Below are 11,789 nucleotides of genomic sequence, written 5' to 3'. Positions count from 1 at the left end.
CTCGTGCATAACTGATTAGTGGTGAGAGGAATCACTGGTCTTCTTTCATTTGACAGTCTCTGCACTATCAGTGATATGCCACAACCTCCTATTTCTCTTTCTCTTCCTCAGAACAAACTGATCCAAAAATGTGTTCAGAAGGTTCTGGATTTTGGGAGGAAGGTTTGGTGGTAACTGCATCCTCTCAATCTAATTTTAGTTTGAAATCAATTCAGCAGGTGGAATGTTCCTACTCATGGTTGTAACCCACTAAGATGTGAAAGAGTTTATGTTTTTAGTTAGCACTGATGTCTCTAAGTTAGAGAGTGATGTTTATTAAGTTAGAGTGGTTTAAGATGCTATAAGGCAACTGGTTATTTGATTGTGTTTCTCTCTTGACTGCAACTCCAGTTTGGTAAAACAATGTCACTCACCCAAAGCTTGGTTGAGTGTAAGGGTGCGTTTGGCAGAGCTCCCAGAGCTTATTCTCGGCTGAATCCAGCAGGAGCTCTGCCAAATAGTTTTTCAAAGAGAAGTGATTCTCTGCTGATTCGGTGAAGTGATTCTCTGAAATGAACTAAAAGGATGGGAGCTAAAAAAAGTAGTTTCTCTTGATACTGTGAAGTGATTCTCTACCTTGATTTTAAGAGTTTATGCTAGAGAATAAAAGAGAATCACTTTTAGTTACGGAATCATTTTTCTCAGTGAATCAGCTCCCAGAATCAGATGGAACTCTACTAAACAGACCCTAAGTCCCTATTTGGCAGAGCTCACAGAGTTGATTCTCTATTGAATCCAGCAGGAGCTCTGCCAAATACTTTTTCTAAAAGAAGTGATTCTCTGCTGATTCTGTGAAAAGAACTAAGAGGCTGGGAGCTGGAAAACGTGGCTTCTCCTGATTCTATGAAGTGATTCTCCATCCTAACTTTCAGAGTTTATGCTAGAGAATCAAAGTAGAGATTTACTTTCAGCCATGTAATCACTTCTTTTCGAGAATCAGCTCCCATAGAAAATTAGAATTAGATGGACTAGGAAGGATCAGAACTGGTTACAAGGTCTGGTGATAATCTTAGTTTCCCTGGAGCTGGGACTCAATTCAAATATAGCGTGAGAACTGAGAAGATACATTCGGTTCGATTTATTAAACAGGTTATTAAGCAGGTAACGTTACCATACCACCGTCCGATGTTTTACCGCTTCCAGATAGGGTAGTTAAACCGTCCGACGGCGGATTCGGACGCTAGCAGCTTCGTAATCCGTATAGAAAAACCGTATTGCCTCTCCCGTTCACATTTAACTGCCCATCCATTGTAGCCCATGAGAGGCACTATTGGGTCGGAAGCAGCCCAACCAATAGTCCTTTTTGCCAGGCCATCTCTCTTCTTGCCTCTCCTCCATAAATGCCCTTTAGCCTTCCGGTCCATCCCGTCACAACTCGCCCCAACTCTTCACCGCAGTGCCTCCATCTCCGCCCCCTAATCCCCTTCCTCGATTCCTCCTCGACGCGGCAAGTCGGCCAACACATAAGGTGCGTCCTCCTCCCCTACCATGTTCTAGCAGAGGGGCGAGCGAGGCGGCTGTAGTGTTCTTGTTTGGTGATGGACAACATCTTTCAGAAAGGGAAGAGTGTAGCAGTTTTGGTTGATATTATACATGTGTGTGCAATATTCTTTATGGTTTTTTTGGACGACTATTCTTATGTGATAGGAACTGATGTTAGACTATGCTTCTATTTTTTAAGGATATATCACATCTTATTTTTGAAGAGTTGCTTTGTGCCGATGAGAGAGGCACCTGCTAACTGGAATCAAGTCCACCGGTCAGGAATTGAAGTTCAAGATGGACAACAATATACCCCGTGCTTTTCAGTGGGTAATAGCGTCATCAATGTCGTCAGCATTGACGATTGGGGAAAGGAACAAGAAGATGAACATGTGTCGTGGTGTTGAGTGGATAACGGTCGTCTGCATGCCACCTATTTTCATCTTCGGTACAGCAGGTGCAGCCAACATCGTGTATTGCAAATCCTTCTGGAGCGGCTTCCCATGGTGGCTGCCCATTATCATGTTGACCGACGTCTACCCAGCAGTGGTTTTTTTTGGCCATGGGGCACATCACCCTCTTCTTGCCGGAGGCACCCTTTGCGGCGCGGGAAGCTCTCTTCAATGTCGGTTACAAGGGGATTGGCCTTGTTGTTGCCTTGACCTCTGGCTTCTCGGTGTTATTTATTGACCAGCCGTGGGTACTCATCACCTGGGCTTGCCTTCAAAGCGCCCTCATTGCTACCATCCTTGCCTTTTGGGTCTGCCTTGTTCGCGCCTATGGGAAGCAAGGAGCTACGGGAACAAAGTCGTAGCGGCTTAGATGGTAGGTAGAATTACAATAATGCGCCTTTTTTGGCACTCTCTCGCCTCTTGGATGGTTAATCATTTCCTATAAACAGTTGGTGCCAGTTTATCGTTATTATTTAATAATGTGCTCGTGTGCTTGTACAACTTGTTTTATGTATATGTGATTGGCTTGTGTCTTGCTTCTCAGCTTATATTTTCATAAAACGAACTTATAAGCTTACTGATCAGCAAGCAAAAACAAACAAATTTGATCAAACAATACAGCAGAAATAAGAATAACAACTGGTCATTTTAAACCGGCAGCAAATAATATATTGTTACTTATAAGTTGTTGTATGGTGTGTGCAATTTACTCTTAAGATATATTAACACGAGCATACCCACTGTGGATCAGCCACATCTCTTTGTGGCCTACCAGTCTCTTCACCTGCCTTCTCAAGCATATATATAGGCTTGATCAAATTTTGGAGTGGACAAAGCTATTCTTCAGAAACTGCTAAACACTATTCTTCAGATTTTGGAGTGGGCAAAGCTAGAAGCAGTAAAAAAAACATCCCAGTAGCTGTAACATCAATAGACGTTAACGTTAACCATCTAGTTTCCAAAGTTTGATAAAGACCACACTAGGAGTAGAAGAATGTCTTTGTGCAAAAAGTGCAAGGTTGGGTTACTAACTTAAACAACAGTAAGAAAAGTAGCATCATGACCGAATGTATCTGAAGCAGGGTATGGCAGCACAACATTTTTCTATATCTCTCGGTGCAAATGGCGACTTGTGAAGTGGTATATTTACCTTTGGAAAAAAATGATTTTTCATCTGAAAGACTCCACCACGTTGTCCATACTCCCTCATTATCTGAATGTTCCACCACAGTTATTAACATTGCACAGATTCTATTTCCTAAGAAGTGTGCCATAGCACATCTGTTCCTTCTCTGTCCCCTAAATTACATTACTGTTCTGAAATTCAGTGATCACAGGGGAAACTATTTCAAAGGCACATAAGCTCAGAAAACATGACACATAAATATTGCTTTTTTTTGAAGAGAGGCTGCAAGAACATTGATATGGGGATTTATATTTTTAGAGAACACTGTGGTACTGAAATAAAACAAGACCCAAGTTACTTTCTGGTTCGCTAATGTGATGGCACTACACCTATATACACCGGATAGCCTGCATCTGCATTATCCAAATTTTCTGCGATTGCTTTTCTACTCTGTTTATCTCTCATGTCAATACTCCTAGTCCTAGCCTTTGATCGAAAATGAAGAAACCAGCAATCAACACCGTATTAATAATGATCACACACTATCAAGACAACTGACAACTTGTTCAATTGATGGCCTCTGCCAGGGATCAGTGCTAATGCACTTGCACGCAATCTCAAGGACCAGCAGCAGTTGCTTCTTATGCGCTTTGCTCCATATCAGTCTGTCAAAAATCTGCTCTTCCTTCGTTTTAGACTTCATCTGAAGAACCCAAGGGATCAAGTCCCCGGATCCCTTGGACTTGGACGCATCCACAGGGCGTTTGCCAGTGAGCAGTTCAAGCAAGACTACACCAAAGCTGAAGACATCTCCTTTGGTGTGGCAATCACCGATTAGCTATACTCTGGTGGTATGTACCCTAAGGTACCTACTAGATCGGTAGTCACATGAGTGTCATAGGGCTATATTAGCCGTGCAAGCTCGAAATCAGCCAGGCGTGCATCGAAATTTTCATTCAGAAGAATATTACTGGACTTTACATCTCTGTGTATAATGTTGGGCTCGCAAACCTTGTGCAAGTAAGCCAGCTCTTTGGCTGAACCCTGAGCAATTCGGAGCCTTGACTCCCATTTCAGCATGTAACCACCATTTGACCTCTCCTGCAGCCAGTAGTCCAGGCTATCATTCTCCATGTAAGAGTAGATCAGCAGCCTATCATTTTCATAGCGGCAGTACCCTCTGAGGGTTACAAGGTTTTTGTGTTGGGCTTGTGACAGTGCTTCCACCTCATCATGAAACTCTCTTTCCATCTACCCATAGTCACCAGAGAGCCTCTTCACTGCTGCCTTTGGTCCATTAGGGAGATAGGCCTCGTACACCAGATCAAATCTGCCACATCCTATTATGTTGGCATGATCGAAGTTGTTTCTTGATCTGATGAGGTCGCTGACAGTTAGCTCCTTCACTGCAGAATTCTGAAAGAACACCGGCTTTGAGTAGGAATCATACATTTCATGACAGAAGCCATTAGTATCTTCATAATCAATAGCGCTGACCTCCCTCTTTGACATGTTCGCTAAAATGACAGCTAAAAACATTGCAAGGGGGGTCAGTCCGATGCAGATTGCGGCCCCTAGTATTTTGTTTTTCTTATTCCTGGTACTTGATGCAGGTTGTACCTCCTTGTCATTAGGAGTTTCCAGAGGCAGATTTAGGTTGCAAGAACTCGACCTGCACAAACCAGGGTTACCCTCAAAACTTAAGTTGGAGAAGGTGAAGAAGTGCCCTCCATTTGGGATCAGTCCCACCAGGTGATTGTGAGCCACACTGAACTTTGATAAGAAGGTGAGCACTGTCAGGGACGATGGGATTGGCCCACTGAGATTATTGGATGAGAGGTCAAGAACCTCCAAATTCTCCATACTGGACAATGCATCAGGAATGCTCCCTTGCTAAAATCCAGCACATGTAGCTCCCTCAATCTTAATTGTGGGACACAAAAGACAGCAAATGAATAAGGTTGAGGAACAAGATATTATTACGCCATAACTAGTATAATTAGGAATATCTTAAACAACTACACATTGTACACCAACTATATCATATGGCCAATATGTAAATTTGCTTGTCCATCAAACGCGCTCAAGAAAATAAAGAATACGCGTCAACAACAATTTTGTATAAAAAATGCGAAAAATAATGTAGTATGGCAACAAAAGGCTACACAATATAAAAAAGGAAACTTGAAGAGTAGAGTTTAGAAGGTGCTTATGCCAAATTTTTATAAGCTTCATTCATATAATAAGACCAGTCTCACTGCACAGTTTTATCACACAGTTCGCAAGATTGGAAACTAGCTAACTGTGTCTGTTGATTGTCATGGGATAAAACTCCTCTTACGTATGATGAAACTCATCCTTCTCTCGGCATAAGTATCTTACCAAATTAGCAAAATTGATAATATAACATGAAAATTAATGCTTATAAAATTTTTCATAAAACTCCTACAGAAACTGACTTAAAAGTACAATATCGGTAGTGATACGGTACGATCTCGAAGGTGGCGTGCACGGCCGCACGGGCGCTGCCTGAAGCCCATGGGGGCGAAAGCGACGGGTCCTTGGAAAAGGCGGAAAGCGAGGCAAGTCGGCGCGCGGGCAACCCTACCCGCCGCCGACCACCCCCGACCCCGCTGCCGTCCTCGCCCCGCAAGCAAAGCCGCAAGCGCCGATGCCAACACGTACTCCTCCCTCCGCAAGCCACAGCAATATACCAAGGCCGCCCTCGATTATACTAGCGCCACCACCCCACATCCGCTTCGCGAAGCAACACATCTCCCTCCCCCCTCCTCGTCATCCTCCTCCTGGCCCCTCCTCTCTCTTCTATCCCTTCCTTCCAGTCCCCTTCTCCTCTCCCCGCGCCCCGACACCTCGTTTTTTCCCCCCATCGGTGTCGACGAGGAGAGCGACGAAGCGGAGGGCGCCCCCGCCAGATCTAGGGTTCCCTCGCCGCGTTTCCTTCGAGGAGAGATAGAGCGAGAGAGGGAGAGGGAGGCCGCACATCATGAGGGCCACCGGAGAGCACACAGCTGCGGTGCCCATCCCCGCCCCGCCGCCGCCGCCTGCGGCAGCGGCTTCCGCGGCCGAGGAAGCCGAGAAGGAGAAGAGGAAGAACCGCCGCCGCCCCACGCGGCGCTCCAAGCAGGCGGGCGCGGCGACGCCGGTCGCCGCGCCGCAGGGCACGCACGCGGACGCGGCGGGGCCGTGGTCGGTCAGATCGATGCCGCCCATGCACGTGGGCGGCGGCGCCCGTGTCGACGCCGAGGCGGAGGCGACCGCGGCGGGGACGAGCCAGTCGTGCCCCCTGCTGCCCATGCCGAGGCCCGCGGAGACGCTGGCGGGGAGGGCGGGAGGGGGAGCTCCGGGGAGGCGCTACTTCCAGCCTCACTGGCCTGAGGGGACCGTGGAGGAGGCCGTCAAGGTATTTGCTGGTGCCATGGGAGGTTTGCAGCTTACTGGTCGTGATTTCGCGTGAGCTGACACACTGATTTGGTTCATCTTCTATGCAGAGAGGGTATGCGTTCGTGGGGAAGTTCCGGGTGAATGCGCACAACAGAAATGAGGCAAGCATGGCTCCGTGGTCTGATTGTTAATATTCTACTGTTCCCTTGCAACTGCGCGGTAACGTTTGAATTTTGCAGGCGTACTGCACAATTGATGGCATCCCGGTGGATATTCTCATTACAGGGTTGGCGCAAAACCGAGCGGTATGTACACCTCTGCATGCATGATGCGCTAATGATTAGTTGCATTACAAAGGCACCCCCCATAAGGAAATGTTAGTGGATAATTGATAATGCAAAGGCAGTATGTCACGCCAAGCTCGTGTTTCTGTTAACTGGTTACCATATCAGGAGGAATAAAAAAAAACATGTCAAATTTGGCGCTAAATTTGACTCAGGACAAAATTCAGTACGGCGCTGTTGTGCCTTTCCTTCCTGTGATCTAGCATCGCCAACTGTTGAGTTTTTGTCGTGTCATAGAATGGGTTTCTCTATTTGTACTGATAATAACTCGTGACTTCTACACAGTAGGCACATAACATATGGCCAGCTTGCTCCCTGCACAATTGAATGAAGCATGCACTACCTTTTTATGCTCTTAATGTGCTTTCATGTTGTACTTAGTCAGGACTGCAACCAGCAACTGAATGGCATTCTCTTGGAATAACATGTGACCATCTTAATTTCTAAGTTTGTGGATTACACAATAGCTTTTGCAGATGGGTTTTGTCTTATGATCATTCTGTTGGGTTTTAAAGTGTTCTGTTGCAGATGGTTTGCACTTTTTCACCCTTTCCTGCGGTTAAGTTTATCTTTGGTGTTGCATGCAAGAGTCTTATCTGTTTCTTTACCAATAGTCCTATCAAAGATTATGCGACCTATAGAAACAACTAATACTGTACACATTTTAGTGATATGTATATGTCTCATCCTGATGTGTTGCCATATAGTTTTTTACAAGTGGTCAGGTTCTGCTTGTTTGCAGTTGCTATACAATTCTGCTCTCTAGCTGTGCCTATTTATCTATGCTTGGCGAATTTATGAACCTATACAAGTTACGCCGTATCATTTATCTCATGAACTACATTGCAGGTTGAAGGTGATCTTGTTGCTATCACACTGGATCCTGTTGTTCACTGGACTAGAATGAAAGGACCGAACGTTGCATGCAACCCTGCGATAGGAGGAGATTCTGGGGTCCGTGAGATTGGTGAAACAAATGGGTATCATAGTCGGAAGAAAGGACAAGCAGATGCCGGCTGCAGGTTTGAAAATTGCAGTAATGGCGTACCTGGTTTGGACAGGATGCATCTCCATCACAAGAACAGTGGTTTTAGTCAAGCTGTTAAGTGTGAAAATGGGAATGCTACTGTCCTTGAAAGTAACGAGAGAGACTTGAATGGTGGAAAGAGTGAGGATGCAAGAGCATTACAAAGGATCTGCGCCATGATACAAACTCACCCAGGTAGACGTCCTACCGGGAAAGTATTATCAGTCATGAAGAAGTCCCCACGCCGTGATGCCATTGTAGGTTTCCTTGCTTCTTTTCCAGAGTTCCCTGGTGGAGAGCAGCAGAAAAATCAGATGGGTGTAAGGATGATGAACAACAGAGCACAATCGGTTGTTACAGGCTTGATTCATCTCTTGCCTACTGACCCCAAATTCCCCCAGATGGTTGTTAAAGTTAGCACTTTGCCGGATAGTGTCCGGCAGAACCTAAGAGAAGGTGATGCAGCTATAGAGAAGGAACTGGTTGCTGCACGACTGGATGAATGGGATGAGGAAAGTCTCTATCCCTATGCACATGTTGTACGGTTCTTGGGGAAGGGTGGACATGTTAAAACACACATGGATGCTATATTATTTGAGAATGCTATATCTGATGCTGAGTTTTCCCCTGAGTCGTTGGCATGCCTTCCTGACAATTGTTGGCAGATTCCTCAGAAAGAACTTGAAGCAAGAAAAGATTTGAGGAAGGTCTTGACTTTTACAATAGACCCTCCTACTGCATCGGATCTTGATGATGCTATATCAATTGAGATACTATCAGGAGGAACTGTCCGTATTGGGGTTCACATTGCAGATGTTTCTTACTTTGTCCATCCAGAGACTGCGTTAGATGCTGAAGCTCAAAGTCGATCTACTAGTGTTTACACCTTAAGACGCAAAGTATCAATGTTGCCTTCAAGACTTTCAGAAGAACTGGTTTCGCTTAATCCAGGTGTAGACAGGCTGGCCTTTTCAATTATTTGGGATATCGATCCTCATGGGAACATAGTTAGTCGTTGGATTGGTCGAAGCATCATCTTTTCATGCTGCAAGTTGTCATATGACCTTGTGCAGGATTTGATTTGTAGTGAAGCCAGTCAGTCTAGATCTGCTGTTTCTTCTCTTCAAGTGCATGGTATATTTGAGCGAGATGATGTTATCAAGTCCCTTAGAAGCCTTTATGAGGTCTCAAAAAATCTGAAGGAAATTAGATTCAAGGGTGGAGCTCTTTCTCTTGACACTGCAAAGCTTATGATCTTGTTTGATGAAGATGGTGCTCCATGTGATAGCTATCGCTATATTAGGAATGATGCATGCTTCATTGTTGAGGAGCTAATGTTGTTGGCGAATATGTCAGCTGCTGAAGTTATATCTAATGCTTTCCCTGATTGTGCCTTACTTCGTAGGCATCCTGAACCTAATTTGCGGAAGTTCAGAGAGTTTGAGGCATTTTGTGCTAAGAATGGTTTTGAATTGGATGCTTCATCATCTGGTCAACTTCACCTTTCACTTTCTAGGATAAAGGAAAAGTTGCAAGATGATCCTGTTCTCTTTGATATTCTCATGTTTTATGCTTCAAAGCAAATGCAGTCAGCAGAATACTTTTGCACAGGGGACCTGATAAGCAAGAAAGATGATTGGGCACATTATGCTCTGTCTGTCCCTTTGTATACACACTTCACTTCACCACTTCGAAGATATACTGATATAATTGTTCACAGGACTCTGAATGCAGTTATTGAGGCTGAACAAATGTATATGAAGCAAAAGAAATCTTCCACAGGCCGGAATGGAGTGAAAGCATCCTGTGAATTGATGGATGGATGTTTTACAGGCCTCCAATTTAGCAAGGATGCTGCTGTATCTGAAGAAGGGAAAAGAGCACTTTCTGCTGCAGCTGAGAAATTTAAGGTTCCTTCCTCTGAAAATCTCGGGGAGGTTGCTGAACACTGTAATGAAAGAAAGTGGGCTGGTCGTCGTGCAGAAGAAGCTGGACGGAAGCTCTATATGTGGGCTCTGATAAAGAACAAAGAGGTAAAAACTGGTGCACCACCATTTCCAGCTTTCCAACAAGGTTTTTTCCCGTAAGCTTTATTTTAAAATGCTGCTGTTTTCATTTTTGCAGATTGTGGTCTGCAATGCTAGAGTTCTGGGGCTCGGACCAAGATTCATGTCAGTTTATGTACCCAAGCTTGCGGTATGAATTTTTGCCAATCCTCATGTAAAAGTAACACCTGCTTCATTTTCTTTTTCGCAACCTTAATGTGGTTTTATGATGCAGATGGAACGAAGGATATATTATGATGAAGTTGAGGGCCTATCTGTTGAGTGGTTGGAAGCCACTGGAACGTTAGTGCTTGATGCATGCAGGAACAAGCCTGCTCGGGGAACTCAGATGAAGAGCAGGCCAATTGAGGAAGTCGCAATGGTGGTGAACCCTTCAGAAGCGATGTTGTCTGAAGAAGATGAGGAATCAGGAGCAACAGAAGCTGGCGGCTGCACTGCCAAGTCTGTTTTGTTGAGTGGCGACGCAGTGAAAGCTCAGGCTGCTCCAGCTGTTCTGCCCCTGGTGATACATTACCTGAGCGACATCCCTGTGGTTCTTCATGCAACTGGTGGTGAGGATTGTGCGGTGGACATTGGAGTAAGACTGTACATGGCGTCATACTTCAAGTGATAGGAAACATCCCATCAAGACGGAATAATCAGTCAATTTTAACAGTTTCTCAGTTGAACAAAAGTAATAAAATGACGGTAGGCAAATTCCGACTTAGTTCTGTAGATACTGCTTATTGCATCCATGTATAGCTAATTAGCTACCCTTCCAGCTCAAAAAAAAAAGAAGAAACTACCCTTATCCGATCTTTACCACCTATGACATTTGAAGGCTTGCGCGCAGAGTCAAGTGGCTTTCGTTTTTATTCTCAGGCTGCTTGATGAGGTACCAGACTGGTGGAAGAGTGAGTAAACATTACTGATGGACTATTTTCAAAGTCTCTTTAATGACTTTGTTCTAGCTTTGTGAAACCACCTGAATTATTTTTTTTACTGGTGGTTTCACTCAGATGTTGGATCTGTTGCGTTGTTACTTCGCATAATAAATGTCTCTTTGTGGCTGCCCATATATGTTGTTTTTGTTCTTCACTTAATTCCAAGAGGTCAAGACAATATATGGTGCAGAGCCTCTAATTGAAGTTGTCGTCTTGTTACTATTCTATGCAGTTGCAGTATTACTTGTGCAGATTACTCGGGTAACTCTGAAATGTTGTACTCCCCTCCGTTCCAAATTATACGTCATTTTAGCTTTTTTAGATTCATATATTTTATTATACATTTAGATATACCTCATATCTAGATGCATAATGATATCTATAAATTTAGAAAAGTCAAAATAATCTATAATTTAGAAAAGTTAAAACAATCTATAATTTAGGATGGAGGGAGTACAACTTTCCCTTTGGTGCAGAGACTACAGAAAGTTCTCTTTCTGGATAAGGAAATTTTATTACTCCTTCCATCCCAAATTGTAGGTCATTTTGACTTCTCTAGAAGCGTAGTTTTTTGCTATGTATATAGTGCATATCTAGAATTTTAAAAAGTCAAAATGACCTGCAATTTGAAATGGGAGAGTACATTAGATGTTCGGTCGCACTGCTTGAATTCATCTAAAATGACTATGCAGTGTCTTTACTGCATATCCATTTTGCTATATTTATTCGGCAATACTGCTTTGACGATGGCGTGATCACTCTTAGATTTAAAATGGTTACTAAGTGCATGATTTTGGTTTTGTAGTTTTGCACTTGGATTAATCTAAATTCTAAGATGACTCTGCAGCCCTTATAAAAAAATGAGACTGCAGTCCTTATTAAAAAAAATGATTCTGCAGTGTCTACTGAGCGGGGAAGGGGAGCTTTC

General features: G+C 44.0%; 1 protein-coding gene and 1 pseudogene across 1 annotated transcript; one reads left to right on the top strand and one right to left on the bottom strand.

The window, feature by feature from the left end:
- Positions 1–3,634: 3,634 nt before the first annotated feature.
- On the bottom strand, positions 3,635–5,639 carry LOC117856646 (phytosulfokine receptor 2-like; annotated as a pseudogene).
- Positions 5,640–5,827: 188 nt separating this feature from the next.
- Positions 5,828–10,993, top strand: LOC117838486 (DIS3-like exonuclease 2). Its single transcript, XM_034718535.2, has 6 exons — positions 5,828–6,520; positions 6,609–6,662; positions 6,741–6,806; positions 7,695–9,905; positions 9,997–10,068; positions 10,153–10,993. Exons 1-6 carry the CDS (start codon positions 6,104–6,106, stop codon positions 10,546–10,548), a joined length of 3,216 nt encoding a protein of 1,071 aa, XP_034574426.1. The 5' UTR covers positions 5,828–6,103; the 3' UTR covers positions 10,549–10,993.
- Positions 10,994–11,789: the final 796 nt, after the last annotated feature.

Source organism: Setaria viridis, chromosome 1 (assembly GCF_005286985.2).
Source record: "Setaria viridis chromosome 1, Setaria_viridis_v4.0, whole genome shotgun sequence".
NCBI lineage: Eukaryota > Viridiplantae > Streptophyta > Magnoliopsida > Poales > Poaceae > Setaria > Setaria viridis.
The sequence above is the reverse complement of the archived record's forward strand: the minus strand, read 5'-3'. Positions and strand labels throughout refer to the sequence as shown.

Bases quoted from the DNA above. Each gene is read 5' to 3' on its own strand.
- LOC117838486 (XM_034718535.2), top strand. From the start codon at position 6,104: ATGAGGGCCACCGGAGAGCACACAGCTGCGGTGCCCATCCCCGCCCCG. The intron at 6,521-6,608 runs GTATTTGCTGGT...TCTTCTATGCAG, and splicing joins CCGTGGAGGAGGCCGTCAAG to AGAGGGTATGCGTTCGTGGG. The intron at 6,807-7,694 runs GTATGTACACCT...ACTACATTGCAG, and splicing joins GGTTGGCGCAAAACCGAGCG to GTTGAAGGTGATCTTGTTGC.